This window comes from Camelina sativa, chromosome 2 (assembly GCF_030686135.1).
Source record: "Camelina sativa cultivar CO46 ecotype springtype chromosome 2, ASM3068613v1".
Classification (NCBI taxonomy): domain Eukaryota; kingdom Viridiplantae; phylum Streptophyta; class Magnoliopsida; order Brassicales; family Brassicaceae; genus Camelina; species Camelina sativa.
Window position 1 is genome coordinate 19,477,972 of NC_141881.1, and position 15,685 is coordinate 19,493,656.

At 39.6% G+C, this 15,685-nt stretch overlaps 1 protein-coding gene and 1 non-coding gene across 2 annotated transcripts; one reads left to right on the forward strand and one right to left on the reverse strand.

Annotated features, from left to right (window-relative positions):
* Positions 1–6,284: 6,284 nt before the first annotated feature.
* LOC147948885 (uncharacterized) lies at positions 6,285–6,920 on the reverse strand. Its single transcript, XM_087469024.1, has 2 exons — positions 6,870–6,920; positions 6,285–6,743 (listed from the first exon to the last, which is right to left on the reverse strand). The coding sequence occupies exons 1-2, from the start codon at positions 6,918–6,920 to the stop codon at positions 6,285–6,287; spliced, it is 510 nt and encodes a 169-aa protein (XP_087325150.1).
* Positions 6,921–7,983: 1,063 nt separating this feature from the next.
* Positions 7,984–8,090, forward strand: LOC147948886 (small nucleolar RNA R71). The gene has a single exon (XR_015586119.1). It is a non-coding gene; the product is annotated as a small nucleolar RNA R71 (small nucleolar RNA).
* The last annotated feature ends 7,595 nt before the right edge of the window (positions 8,091–15,685 follow it).

The following is a 15,685-nucleotide window of genomic DNA, read 5'->3' on the forward strand; positions in this document are numbered from 1 at the left end:
TCAATGTTTGAAGTCTCGCTTCTTTAACCCTCTCAGCTCCGATGTGCCTGGTTTTTATTGCATCCCAAACTGCCTTGGAGGTTTTAAGATTACCAACTTGCAGGAGTAAGGCTTCTGGAATCGATTGAAGCAGGAGAGCTCTAGCCATGTCATACTTCTTTATGTCGTCTTCCCCTGGTTTGATGGTTGATAGACAGGTTTTCACCCAGGGTATCAACTCCCTATGTAGTTGTAGTAAAAAGGGTTATCAATCCAAATGGTTGTGTATTGCTTGCAGGAAGGATATGATCAGCACAATACAAGTCAAGCCAAGCAATTAGGGTTTTTGTTCTAACAGTCCTAATATAAACAAAGTAAAAGAATATAAACAAGTAAACCACACGACCTAAGCACTCGAAGCAAGCAATCGAGTACAGGATCGAGTGGGGTGGTCGAGTATGCAAGTAAACTATGAACAGCTCGAGGTATTACTCGATGCAGGTTATCGTGTACCTGATTGGGTAAGTGGTCGAGTAAGTAAAGAAAATACAAGAAATGAAATACGAAAGTTCCTAAGGATGGGGGTAATCGAATCCTAAGTGTTCTAGACCAATGCGGATGCCTTACATGCCTCAAGCAATTATTTCCTAGACAATGAACCTCTAAAATCTTGTCACCACACTTTCGCACTAGCAACAATCAACCTTGAACATACTACCACACTGTCGCACTAGCAATATGAACAAGCAGGCATTAAGAACAATTCATTTTTGTCAGTATACTTAGACTTATATGATTTTGTCACTCAAAGTTAAGTATACCTCTAGCATTGACCTAATCAAGCATTTTATCTACTCCTTTCGGCATGTAGCATTGTAAACGCCCTAGATCTAATCTCAACCTTTCGGTCTGTTGACCGCATTAAGAACATCAACCTAGAAGGAAATTTATCAATCATAACAATCAACTAAAGCATCCTAACCGATCAAGAACACCTAATCATCTATCCCATTCCTAGAAACTTTGCTACACTACTCGGACATAGAAACAAATGAAAAAGCAATAGAAATAAACGAAAATGACATTATATTAAAAGATAGAGTAGAGTAGAAAGAGTATGGGATAAAGATCTAAGAAAACTACAAAATAAAAGTACAAAACCAAGAAGAAATTGTTGAGTCGCTCAGTTCTCTCACAGAAGCTCTCGCTCTCTGGTTTGAGGGTCTGCGGCGTGCTCATTTGCGAGCTAGGGAATGAGGGGGTTTATATATGGAAACCTATTTGACCTAGCTTCCCAGACCTTCCCGATGGTCTACTCGATGGGGTACACGAGGGTTGAGTCGGGTAACTCCTCGGGTGGATCTTTGGGTTGCTCTTCGCGCTCTTGGATCCTCTTTGATCGTGTTGGGGTTCGGACTTGTTCTTGTAGCTTGATGGCTCCTTCGGGTACATGCTCGAGTTGTCCTTGTTTTTCCCCATTTTTGGCTCTTTAGCACCTGTTTTCATCCAATATATGCAAATGCAGAAATGCAACACCCTAAATGCTCTAGAACTTGATTCTTACAGTAAATGACCTAAAAATGCTAAGTTAGGGGTATGAACAATGCAGAATATGGACAAAAAGGGATGCTAAAAACATGTAAATATGAGTGTTATCAGACCCCCAAACTTAAATCTTGCTAGTCCTCTAGCAAGGAAGTAAGAAGGTACGGTTTGAATGTGGGGACTCATAACCTTAAGATGCTAACCGAAGGATTCAAGCTATAGTCCTTAAAGATAGGTTAATGATGCTAAGATCAATCAACATACTTACAAATATTTTTCTATGCCTATTACCATGCATCGATCTAGCTCAACCTTCAACTAAAGATAAAGAACATCTCTTTCACATTCAATTAAGTGTTTGGCGAATTCTTGCAAATGGAAGGTGAATCAAGCTCAATCGGTTTCAAGGGTAAGGCTTTTTGATAAGGTGGTTTCAAGCAAATTCTTTAGGTGGTTTTCTCTCAAAAAGTGGAATGCTAGACAGTCGTGAAAACTATCTAAGACTGAGAACAATTTGGGCATACAAAGCTTAACTCTTGATGATCTATCCTTTTCTCATACATTCATCATATATTTTTTTATTTAAACCTCCTAGAATGTAACTACCCACACCCTTGATTTTAACTCTTTTTTTTTTACTCCCTAAGATTTAGACTTTTAGACTTTAAACTTCTAACTCTTAATCTTTTTTTTTTCCTTTGCTAAACTCCTAATATAGATATATTCTTTTCTTTCTTTCTAGGAGACTATAGCAAGAACTTTTTTTTTTTTTTTTTTTTTTTTTTTTTTTTACTTAGAGACTTAGAGCTAATTAATTCTAACCTTAGGGACTTTCTTTTCTTTTCTTCTCTTTTTTTTATTCCACAACCCAACCCCAAATAAACATTCTAACCACCTATCTTTCAAAACCGAATCTATTAGCTAGTTCAAATCTAACTTAGCTAAATCAAGAGGCAGTTCTTTGTCGTTCTCAATACTCTCAAGGTTTCACAACCTATAGCACAATGAAAAAAGCCTCACTCAACAATTCACAACAAGGTTTGAAAGAAAGGTTTGGGTTCAAGGGTAGGACAAATGAATCAGGTTAAACGAAAATAGTAAAAATGTGGAGTGCTAACCCGAGTTTAGAGTTACCATGACCAAGTATTCAAGTTCCATAAGCAAGACAATTAAAGTTCAAATTAAATCCAATAATATAGAGATGTTCTAATGTTCAAGCAAGTGGAGGAAGCATTCAATCGACATAAAGGGTCTAAGCAAAGATTTTTCATTTTTTTCCAAAGATTGATCTAGCAACAATGAACTGTGACTAAGGGTTATAGCTTCAATCATAAGGTTTGATTTTTAAACAAGGTGGTTTTAATCATTATCCCCTAAGATGCATATGCAACAATCCTATATGAAACAAACTAGACTCAATCCTAATATGTAAATGCAACTACATGAACACTCTTTTTTTTTTTTTTTTTTTTTTCAAAATTTTTCAAATTTTTTTGGGGTTTTAATGCACATAAATGCAGACTCAAATGAATAAAACTAGCATGCAAAAATTTGAAATAATAAAAAAAAAAAAATAAAACACAATGTTAAATACATTCTAGGACCTCCCCCAAACTTAAATTACACAGTCCCTGTGTAAATAAAAGTTGGAAAAGAATCCAAGAATCACACAAGATGAATTAAACTAAATGCAATGGTATATACAAGTTTCGGATGAATGTGGTACCTCATGGGTTGGTGAAGAAGGAGGTTGCAGCAGCCTCCATGCTTGCCAACGTGTACCCAGGGTCGTCTCCGGCTTCAGCAGGTGCCGGTGTTTGCTCGTCAGAGAGCTCAAATATGCGTACAGACGACTTACTCGGACTAGCATCCGAGGTGTTGATCGAGGGTGGGATCGCATAGCTCATCGGGTAGGGCATCGGGTAGTAGGACGGAAATGGCGGAAGAGGTCCAAAATGATCACCCGTGTATCCACTCGCAGGGTGCATCGTGTACGGCATCGTGAATGGCATCTGGTACGGTGGAGGAAAAAGTCTAGCATAATCACCCGATTGGGTGCTCGATGGGTGCATCGGATAGTGCATCGTGTACCCCATCGGATTGGGTGTCGGGTAGGCGTCAGAGTGGCTTCTCCTCGATGCTTCTGGTCGGGTGATGTCCTCCTCAGCTCGGGGCTCGTATAATGATGCTCTTTAATGTTCTGGAGGTGGCAGTCCTCGAGTTCCTCCTACTGGTCCGCTTCTCCCCATCCAAGTAGGTGCTTGCGCCAAGGTAGGAGCTGAGGCACAGCTTGCCTTGTCTTGCAGCTCCTTGATTTGACCTCCCATTATCTTCACCGAACTGGCAAGATCCTTCACCTTTTTCACCAAGAACTTGTTCATCTTCTTCAGCCAGCCAATTCTCTTGTGAGCTTCCCTCACTCCAACTGGTTGCTTTTGAGAGCATGCATACTCCTCAAAATTAAACTCCTCCGAGCTATCTCCTTGTCTCTGTCCGGTCTCCTCTCTCTTCTCAGCTTCGGACTCCTTCTCCGGGTTGTACAGCTCTTCCAATGGTGGTGCGAAGTCAATGTTGTCTCCTAGCCGAACCTTGGTGCATGTGACATTGGGTAGAATCATTTGAGCAGCTCCGGCGGTTGGATGGACAAACTTGAACAATGTCATGTCATTAGGCCTCTCATAGGCCAAAAATCTCGCCATCACGAGGTAGTCCGTATCCAGCCACTTTGGTTCGTGAACAACTCCCTTCAAGGGCACATCGCATGCCACTAAGATTGGTGTGACTAGTCCCCCAATAGAGATCCCTCCACCTCCTTCTCTCCTTTTCACAGCCCACGATTTCAAGTATAGGAATTGATCGAGTAGCACGAACAACATACTAGTATCAGCTTTGTCTCCTACTAGCGGTGTTCCATCCCTAGCACTATCCAAAACTCCACACAGTGCAACATCTAACAACTGAAGCTCATGGTCGTTCACATTCCCAGTCTCTTTTCTAGCAAAAAGAGTGCATGCTAGAGACTTGTGAAAATACCTCAAAACAGGGCTCCTTATTTGAGCGGATTTGGAGCTTGTGGACTTGTAGGGGTGCTTGTCTCCTATTGTCAGCAATAGGGACCTCATCTCTTCCTTGCTAACCTCCATACCTTCTCCACTACCAGCTTTGAAGCCATATAGCTTCTCCATCTCCTTGAAACTGAGTCGGTAGTCTTTGTTCCTCACGGAGAAGGTGATGAACCCGATCCCCCCATCGGGTAGCAGGGTCGGGTTGTCCTCGAAATAGTGCAGCTTCAAGGTTGAAAAGAAGTGGACCGTCTCCTCCTCATATGCTTCTAGATGGGATTGCATCATCTGGCCCATGTGGCACATATCAAGCAGAAATTCTACATCTCTAGCGATTCCCAACTGCTTCATAGTCTCACGGTGAGGGTATCGGGTACCAACAAAGCTCATCTTCCGGAAGACCTTGAATAGTCTTGCCGTAGTGTCTACTTCCTTTTGCCTCAGCCTCCGCGAGGCTTGGCGGGTTCTCTCTCTCTGCTCCTCTTCTCTTTCTCTTTCCTCCTCCTCGGCGTGTTGATCTTCTTCCTCAACTGCTCTCTCAACCACCTTCTCAGCCTTCTCCAAAGCCGGTCTCTTCCCCTTTGCAATTGCGGCTCTACTCCTCGATCGAGAGGTTTGGATCTCACCTTGTTCTTCCCCTCCAGCATCAGAATCGAACACCATAGGGTCGGTAAGTGTCTTTTCGGACGTAGAAAAGTCCCTACGTCGAGAAGAACGGCGGACAGCACTCGCCATTGGACTCGGTGAGCAAACTCGGTGGCCTACTCGATCCGTTACTCGAGCATCAGGTCAGGTGGTGGATCGAGTTGTGCATCGGGTTGGGGAGGCTAAACGTCCACCCAACGGTTGGGAATGTGGAACTTTTCTTCTTCCCTGAGATTCTCGAACTTCGGCGGCATCTCCTCCGGTTGTAGCAGCAGCGGAGGTGGATCTTCTTCCCTTCCTTTGGTAGGTTCTAGCGGTTGGCTCCATGTCGATTCCTTGAGAAGAAAAAGAAAGGCTAGTTCTTGGGGATAATAGGGTTAGTCTCCAAAGAAAATCGAATGAGCTTGGAATCGAGAGAGAAGAATAGAAACTTATGGAAATTGAATAGCTTAAGAGAATAAGGAAGACTTATCAGTGATGAAGAGGGAGAAGGATTCGACCTCCTTAAATAGGCTAGGGTTTCGGTTGGTGGGCTTCACCGAGAGTGGGCTTCCTTGCTACATTCGGACTTCACTCGCTACCCGAGCAGAGACACGATCAGGCGCGTCAAGTACGGTGTCGGGTTGACTCTCGGGTTTACCAATTCCCTCTTCCCAATTTTCCATTTTTTTTTTATATATAAAATTCCAAAAATAGAAAAATTAAATAAAAGTAAATAAAGCAAATAGAATAAAATTAAAAGATACCTTTGGGACTTCCTTCCAAGTGAGCTTGTTTAAAGTCACTAGGCTTGAATCTTCATGCTCCTTAAGCATGTGATCCATGTGGAAGAGGTTCTGGGTTCCTCTCCACTACAGTAGGCTGGTTCAAAAGATCTTCCAGATTTTGTCCAGGTTCCATGGCAAATGTGGTTTTGACCTCTTCAAGATGTAGCATTTTCCTTTGTTTGGTCGTGGTGGAGAAAGCTTGACCGTTTATGGTTGGCCTCTTAACCCCTTTCTTCACATCAAATTCCATCTTGAAGTGCTCACCATGCTCTATCTTGATCTTCCCTCATTTCACTTCGATCACAACACCAACTGTTGCCAAGAATGGTCTTCCTAGAATCAGTGGATCATCTGGTTCCTTATCTATATCCAGGATCATGAAGTCGGTAGGCACTTCCAGTCTCCCAATCCTTAGAGGCAGATTCTCCAGAATGTCAATCGGATATCTCACCGTTCTATCAGCTAGAACCAAATACAGCTTACTTGGTTTAAAATCGGTGAATCCCAACTTGTTAGCGACTGAAAGCGACATAATGCTGACCAAAGCTCCAAAATCACACAAACAGCTTTTGAAGATCTGAAGTCCTATCGAACACGACATTGTGAAAGAGCCAAGATCTTCAAGTTTTTCCTCAATTCTTACCTCAGGATCCAAGCAAACTCCCCTCCTTAGAGTCTCAAATTCGATCTCCTTGACAGCTTCCTTAACCTCATCCTCCAATCTAGCTGCTTCCTTTGCAGCTTCCTGCTGAAGCTCATGTGGGGGCAAAAGCTTAGGTGGTGGAGCTTTGCGCTTAGCCATTCGCTCTGCAAGCGCCTCCAACTGGATGTCAAGTGCAGCATTGAACCTTTCCTCCAACTCCTCTCCTACCAGTGCAGGTGGTTGAGGATGATTTCCCTTCTCAACATCTACTCGATGCATCATCCGATCAACACCATCGTGTAGGTCATCGGGTTCCACTTCGGGTTGTTCTTTAGTTTGTGATTCTCGAATCAGTGCTCGATCATCAACTCGATCAGTCTCTTCGGGTGAAGGCTCGGGTTCATACTCAGATATATAGTATTTGGCCTCATTTTTCATTGAGTTATCCACATCCTCCCCATCCTGATCATCACTGTCCCCAGTGAGGTAGTCATCATCCAGGAAAATGGCCTGAGCAGTCGCATAATCCTTGGGGTTTTGAACAGCTTTGCCCGGCAGTTGATTGACCTTTTGTGCGGGTTGGTTGTTGTGGTGGCCTTCCAGGTATCGAACCTTTGTGTTGAGTGATTCGTACTTGGCATTAAGGTCATTGTATCCTGAGTCGATCTTGTTGCTCATTTCCGCGAACCATTTCGCGATGTCCATAGAAGCTGTAGCCTGTTGCTGAATCATTTGCTGAATAAGACCTCGTAACTCGGCTTCTTGTGATTGGTTTGGTGGACCTTGGTGTTGTTGGAAACCAGGTGGTTGGTTGTAGGTCCCTTGGTATTGTTGCTTAGGTCCATAGCCTTGGTTATATTAGACAAAGGGCTTCTGTTGAGTCTGGTTCCCTTGAACGGCAGATGGGTAGGTTTGGTCCTGAGGATTCGCAACATTCGGGTTCCGATAAGAGAGATTCGGATTTGGCTTGAAGTTGTTGTACCCTCCTTGGTTGTTGATGTAGTTGACATCCTCTAGCTGCATAGTCTCCCCATCTTGTTGTTGAAACTGCTCTTCCTCTTATATAGCATGTACATGCTTCTGCTGGTTGAGTAGCTGATCGAGCTTGTCATTTAGGGCTTTCATGTCCCTCTTATACTTGGCATCTTCCTCTCCTGTAGATCGCACAGAGCAATCATAATCCTCATTGTAGTTGCCATCAGATTGAGCCAAGTTCTCAACTAGGTCCCAACCTTCATCAACATCCTTGTTGAGGAAGTTATTATTACTTGCGGTGTCCAGCAACATCCGTATCTTGGGGACCACTCCTCGGTATAGGGTGCTCAGCAATGAAGCATTACTGAAGCTGTGATGTGGACATCGAGTAGTGTACCCCTTGAAACGTTCCCAAGCTTTGTTGAACGTTTCATTGTTCTTCTGTACAAAGCTGGAAATTTCATTCCGCAGCCTTGCGGTTCTGGAGTTGGAGAAGAATTTTGCGAGGAATGCCTTCTTGCACGCTTCCCAAGTGGTGATGGACTCCTTAGGGAGCGATTTCTCCCAGATGTGTGCTTTATCTCCCAAAGAGAATGGGAAAAGCCTGAGCTTGAATCCATCTTCACTGACTCCATTTATCTTAGTTAGGCTACAGAGCCTATCAAATTCATCCAGATGATCCAGTGGATCCTCCATTGGCAGTCCATAAAACTTGTTGCTCTGTATCATATGGATGAGACTACTCTTGATCTCAAAATTGTTGTTCTGCACAGCTGGTGGCACAATGCCATTCCTTTGAGTGTGAGTTGTCGGAGCATCTTCTGCTCCTATGTTGGTCCTTGCTTGAGGAGCTGGTGGACCGTTCTGATTATTCATCGTCTCCTCAATGGTTGCTAGTTCCGGTTGAACTTGTTGTTGTCTGAGTAGCCGAGATCTGTCGATGTTGTCGATGAAAGGACTCAGGTTCTGGCTATCTCTGGATCGTGTTTGCATGCACAGGCAAGTGTCCGAGTGTGTACACGAGGATCAACTCGATCCAGGTGATCGAGTGACGGGTCGGGTGGGTGCTTGGGTTTGTACCTGAGATTCAAAACAAACAAAAGCGAAAGCAAACAAGTCAGTATCCGAAACAAATATAAACAAACGAACTTGATCTAGCAAGTCCTGAAATCCTAAACGTAGCAAAATTAAAACAACCAAATGGCAACGGCGCCAAATTGATAGACAGGTTTTCACCCAGGGTATCAATTCCCTATGCAGTTGTAGTACAAAGGGTTATCAATCCAAATGGTTGTGTATTGCTAGCAGGAAGGATATGATCAGCACAATACAAGTCAAGCCAAGCAATTAGGGTTTTGGTTCTAACAGTCCTAATTTAAACAAAGTAAAAGAATATAAACAAGTAAACCACACGACCTAAGCACTCGATGCAAGCAATCGAGTACAGGATCGAGTGGGGTGGTCGAGTATGCAAGTAAACTATGAACAGCTCGAGGTATTACTCGATGCAGGTTATCGTGTACCTGATCGGGTAAGTGGTCGAGTAAGTAAAGAAAATACAAGAAATAAAATATGAAAGTTCCTAAGGATGGGGGTAATCGAATCCTAAGTGTTCTAGACTAATACAGATGTCTTACATGTCTCAAGCAATTATTTCCTAGACAGTGAACCTCTAAAACCTTGTCACCACACTTTCGCACTAGCAACAATCAACCTTGAACATACTAACACACTGTCGCACTAGCAATATGAACAAGCAGGCATTAAGAACAATTCATTTTTGTCAGTATACTTAGACTTATCTGATTTTGTCACTTAAAGTTAAGTATACCTCTAGAATTGACCTAATCAAGCATTTTATCTACTCCTTTCGGCTTGTAGCATTGTAAACGCCCTAGATCTAATCTCAACCTTTCGGTCTATTGACCGCATTAAGAATATCAACCTAGAAGGAAATTTATCAATCATAACAATCAACAAAAGCATCCTAACCGATCAAGAACACCTAATCATCTATCCCATCCCTAGAAACTTTGCTACACTACTCGAACATAGAAACAAATAAAAAAGCAATAGAAATAAACGAAAATGACATTATATTAAAAAATAGAGTAGAGTAGAAAGAGTATGGGATAAATATCTAAGAAAACTACAAAATAAAAGTACAAAAACAAGAAGAAAATGTTGAGTCGCTCAGTTCTCTCACAGAAGCTCTCGCTCTCTGGTTTGAGGGTCTGCGGCGTGCTCGTTTGCGAGCTAGGGAAATAGGGGGTTTATATATGGAAACCCATTTGACCTAGCTTCCCAGATCTGCCCGACGGTCTACTCGATGGGGTACACGAAGGTTGAGTCGGGTAACTCCTCGGGTGGATCTTCGGGTTGCTCTTCGCGCTCTTGGATCCTCTATGATCGTGTTGGGGTTCAAACTTGTTCTTGTAGCTCGATGGCTCCTTCGGGTACATGCTCGAGTTGTCCTTGGTTTTCCCCATTTTTGGCTCTTTAGCACCTGTTTTCATCTAATATATGCAAATGCAGAAATGCAACACCCTAAATGCTCTAAAACTTGATTCTTACAGTAAATGACCTAAAAATGCTAAGTTAGGGGTATGAACAATGCAGAATATGGACAAAAAGGGATGCTAAAAACATGTGAATTAGAGTGTTATCAATGGTCTCCCACACTTTGTTAACCTTTAGCGCCACCGTCATACGCATCAATTGGCAGAGTTCAGCATAGGACATTGTATTGAGGATGGACCGTTCTCTTTTGATTTGCTAGTTGTAGTTGCAGAAGTTGCAGGAATTAGATCACCCATGTTAGTTACACACAACGACTTCTCCTCCCTGGTTTAAGAACACAAAGCTAAAAGTTCTTTTGCTCTGATACCAAATATAGAGTTTGTATCAAGAACACTCTTCAAGTTTAAGAACACAAAGCTAAAAGAATTACTCTCTTTTATTAATCTTTAGGAAAATCTCTGATCAACAGATCAATTAAAACCTAATGTGTACTCCACCATGATCTAGTGGTATCGTTGTAACACTTCAGGATCGAATCCACAGAGACCAAACAATTACACTATGAAATTATGTAGATTAAATATAGCTAAGACAATGGAAAAGTTTTTGTTTGAAAGTGACTAACAAAAAGCAGTAAATAAAAGAGTGTTTTAATTCGAAAGAGAAACATTGGGCGCAGAGAATCATTAGGGACTATGATCACGAATTTAGATGATTAGATAGGGATGCATTAAACACAATTCTTGAAGTCAAATCTCGAATGTAAAACTAACCTACTGTCGCAGTGTTAGTTATCTATGCAAGGAATTGATTAAACTCTAAACCGTCGTTTGAATCTAGCAATCCTAGCAAGCAATAAGTTCAAGTTTGATAAGTTTACAAGGTGCCTTAACTTCAACTTTCGTTGGCTAAGGATCACCTTGCTCACCTATGTTCTTTTCAAGCAACTCAACAACACTTTTGGTGCTCCGATGAATTAAACCTAATATCTTAATCTAGGTGATCAATCTAGCTTAAGCATTAAGAACAACAATAGATGAAGAACAATAAGATCAATCCCGAATCTAACAAACCTAGCATCAATTAATCATAGAAACCCTTCTGAAACCCTTAACCCAACAGTGAAACTACTCAGCCATAGAGAAACAGAAACAGCAAATCAAAGATGAAGAAAACATAATTGAATTGCAAAGAGAAATAAGAAATAGGGTTTAGAAATCTTCTCCAAAGTGTCAAGAAGGATTAGAGATCTTCTCTCTTCAGCTCTCACTACAAAATAGTATCAAAAAATAAAAGCTTATGTCTCTGGAGGCCGAGCCTCTAACTTAAATATCAAAATAAAACCCTAAAAGTCGGTTTAAAACAAATAAAGAAAATTTGCTTCGGGTACGGGACTGGTGGATCCCGAATGCGGATCAGCCGATCCTGGATGCTTTTCTCTGTTTGCTCCATCTGCTTGTTATTTCCATCAGTCTTCACCAAATTGGCTTCAGATGCTTGTCTTCATCCCCAAAACACTTAATTTCCTTCCAAAATAGCCTAGAACCTGTACAGACTCACAAAAGATTAAAAAGACTCTAAAAGCACACTTTGACTTAATAAAAGACTCAAAACAAAACTAAAAACTATGGTTAAAATCTATAAAATACAGACACATCAATCTCTCAAAACCTAAAGCCCTCTTGTTCTCTCTTAAACTCTTAAAGGTATACCACATCTTGGCATCTCTTTATACAGAGAGATCTCTAGGGTAATTTCCTTTTCACAATTGGTAAACTAACATTATTTAGATAACTCCTAAATAGAAATAATCTTATTCCATAACTTGGTAGGATTATGATAGCTTGCTCACCAAGCTATCTTCAAGCAAAACCAACAATGACATGGATTTGTTTGTTATTCTAGTGATCGGATACCCATGATCTATTCACAATGTTATATGCAACATGATCTTCGAGTAATTTTTTTTTTGTTTTGACTTTTGTGTAAACTCTATTATCAGTTTATCTCCAAGGAATTACGAATAAGACTAGATAACTCAAGATCTATTGAATAATGAACAATCCATGTAACAGTCCATTTTAGAACGTGTGGTAAAGAACTTTTTATGTAAAGGATGGTTTGCTTACACGACGTCGATTTTGAATTGGGGTTTGATAACAACGTCCTATAGGTACTTTGGTCTTGAGTTAGACTCTAAAAGTGTTCTTTAATTAGACTGTTTAAATAGTTAATTAGACTCTCCGCATCAACACAAATCCATTTTGATTATTGGAGAATATTTTCATGAATACTATGATATATATATATATATATATATATATATATATATATACTCCTAACGGTTATTTATTAGTACTATAGATACAATGAAATTTAACACGCATGTCATTTTTAAATAGTTAAAAGAACAAAATTTTGATAGCCGTCCGTCATGAACATCAGCCAAATAAATTGCTGGTTCCAACTGTAATTTAAAGGTAAACCTGAAGAGCACTTTGTGAAATTGTGATTCTGAGAATATATATATCAAAATGAATTTATTTTATTGTTGGAAAAAGTTATTAAAAGAAAAATAACGATTCTAGAAATGTTTGTTCTGGTTCTGGGTTCTTTAATAATATGAAACCATTTTTTTTGTTCTTTCGTCAAATAAAACCTTGCGCAGATAAAGGAGAACAAAGTACAGAACTGGAGTTGTTATAATTATTAAGTCTGCTCTGTATGGTTCAATGTTAGAGTAATGATGTCTGGTAAAACTGCTAGGTCTGTCAAGGATAGGATACGAAAATATATATATATAGTACCGTTGAATTTAAGTCCGAATCAAGAGATATATGGAATGTGGTCCAACCGATTTATTGGGATTATACAATTGTTGTCTTCTTACAATAAAAAGAGAGAAATTGAGAGAGAGAGAGAGAGAGAGAGAGAGAGATAGCTAGTTAAAAAAGATGAAAAAAAGTAGCTCTAAACTTCAGAGTTCAAAGTTCAAACTTTGTTTTTATAAAGGTCAACGAAACTCCTCTTTGTTTTTCTTATCATTTCTGTCAATATTCGATTTGACAAGTACAAGATGATAGTTATATGTCAAAATCTACTTGTCTTTTTCTCCAACTCTAGAACTCTAATACAACGAAATATAGGATCATATTGTATATCACTTACTTTGGTGTTTTTAATAAGCTTTTACTTGTGTTTTAGCTAATATATTTGTTTACACATACATACACATGTATAATTATTTACTTTAAACTTTCAAGAAATCATAACTTTAAAATCATAGACCGTTTAAAAAGGTGATGCGATCTTAAACGAGTATTTTTTTCTTCGTTGATGATTAATAGAAGAAACTTCACTTGCAGGAGTCATAGCTTCACATCACGTTAAAATGTATGGATCGGATAGTATAAACTATAATGACACAAACTACTTAATGTCGATGACGTCAAGATAATGACCGTAGGCAAAAACAAACAAAGTAAATAAAGAATTTGTAGTAATAGGCTGTGGAAGTAGCCTGGCAAAATATAAATAAGATGGAGAAGACGAATTATAAGAAGCTTTATCAGAATTCAAGAAGGGTAGTTACGTTACAGCTGGGTTCTTCTTGTCGACTCTATATTCCCGCTCAATCATTATGTCTTACATACACCGCTTAATTCCTTCATTCCTTAATATGGTTTACATAATTTTTATTTAAACAACTATAAGAAACCATATTCTCCTCAATATTAGATGGAATTAAATACGTATATTGTTACGTTTTAACTCTATAATAAAAAGTTCTGACAACGAGTAACCGAGTACACATATTAATGGGTATTAAGGCCTTAAGGGATCATCAACCTAACATCATTTATATGATTTTCACTATGGATCTCCATGTAAACATATTTTCTTCTTCTTACAGTCATTTAAAGCCATAACTAATGTTCACAATTAAATAAATCAAGTACGTACATGTTAAGTATTTTGTAATCACTACAAGAAATTTGACTATTGATAGCGCCTGAAAAACGCTACCGTATCATATGATAGCGGTTTGGTAAACGCTATGTTATCGCCCGCGATAAAAAGTCTGACACTTTAGATAACGTTTTTATCGTGCTATTGAATTTTGATATACAATAACGTTTTCAGCGCGCTATTGAATGTTGATAAACAATAACGTTTTTAGCGAGCTATTGAATGTTGACAAAAACTATAACGTTTTTATAACCGCCATATTTAAGTGTATACAATAGCGATTATATTTCGTTATTTTTAGACTATTTACATTTTTATATTACTTTTTGTAGCATTCGTTTTATGCTATTTGTTTGGATTCCTGATTTACGACAAAATGAAGTGAAGAAGAAAACTTTTATAAAATAACATTAGGTTTTCAATCCAACTAACCAACATAATCCACACAATAGTTCAATAAACTTATAAACTAGTTAGCCAAACATAAACACCACACAATTGTTCAAGTTCCAAGCTAAGGCCCTAGTTTGTTTCTAACACAACTGTGTTGAACTCAAGACCCTACAATCTTATCAGTAGGCCATGCCACTGTTGTACCTAAAGCATCAGCAACACATTCCACTTCCGCACTTGGTCTCCATACTTTGGCTGTTCCAATCTTTATAATTTTAACCCATACCTTGCTAGCATTAGGTCCTAAGGGTTTACAGTGGACTGTGTCTTCCGGATTGGCTGACATGACTATACCTTCTGCAACGATCTCTCCTGAGTTTTCACAGTCCAACAACATGCAAGTCTTCACCACTGCAGCATTTGAACCAATACGAATATCATTGATCACTTTGTTTGGATCAGTAGACCATATATGACCCTCAGCAACTATCTCATCCTCCTCCACATTACAATCGTAGATGATGACCATGTCATGTACCTAAGTCAGTCATAAACAAATATATATCAGAACAAGGAATGATAATAATACAGTTTCATAAAAATCAACCAAAATCAAAATTTTACCGATGAATCAGAAGTTTGGTAATCAACCATCTTGATTTTATTAGCTGGCCATGCTATTTTGACTCCCACAGCTTGGGTAAGTGATCCAACAGTTTTAGTTGGCCTCCAGAGAGAAGCATTTTCTACTAGTACAGACCTAACAATGACAACTGAGACATTAGGACCAATTGGAATATCAGCAACCTTGTACATTGGTTCAGACGAGCAGTACTCTCCTTCACCGACAACAACATCCTCTTTTGAGTACCAATCCAGTAGTTGACACATACGAACATCATGTCTACAACTACTACCCAGGTCCGAGGTAGAAACATCATCAGGCTGTTCACAGAAGAAGTTGAATTTTAAAAGCATACATTGGAATCATCAAGCATTGTTGACCAATGTGAGATAAAGATTAACTAACCTTATTCCCTTTAGACAAGAACTGAAGTTTATTTTCAAGATTTTCAACCTTGTTGACCAATTCCTTCTGCGTTTTCTCAAGCTCATACACATGTGCATCTCGAGCCTGAAGGAATCCTAGCTTTGTTGCAGTGATCCCTTTGCCCATCCCTCTAAGC

What these genes read in the sequence shown, in the direction of transcription:
- LOC147948885 (XM_087469024.1), bottom strand. Translation starts at nt 6,920, where the DNA reads ATGCATCGAGTAGATGTTGAGAAGGGAAATCATCCTCAACCACCTGCA. An exon ending in ATCCTCAACCACCTGCACTG is followed by an intron (nt 6,744 to 6,869) that starts GTAGGAGAGGAG and finishes GAGCTTCAGCAG; the next exon opens with GAAGCTGCAAAGGAAGCAGC.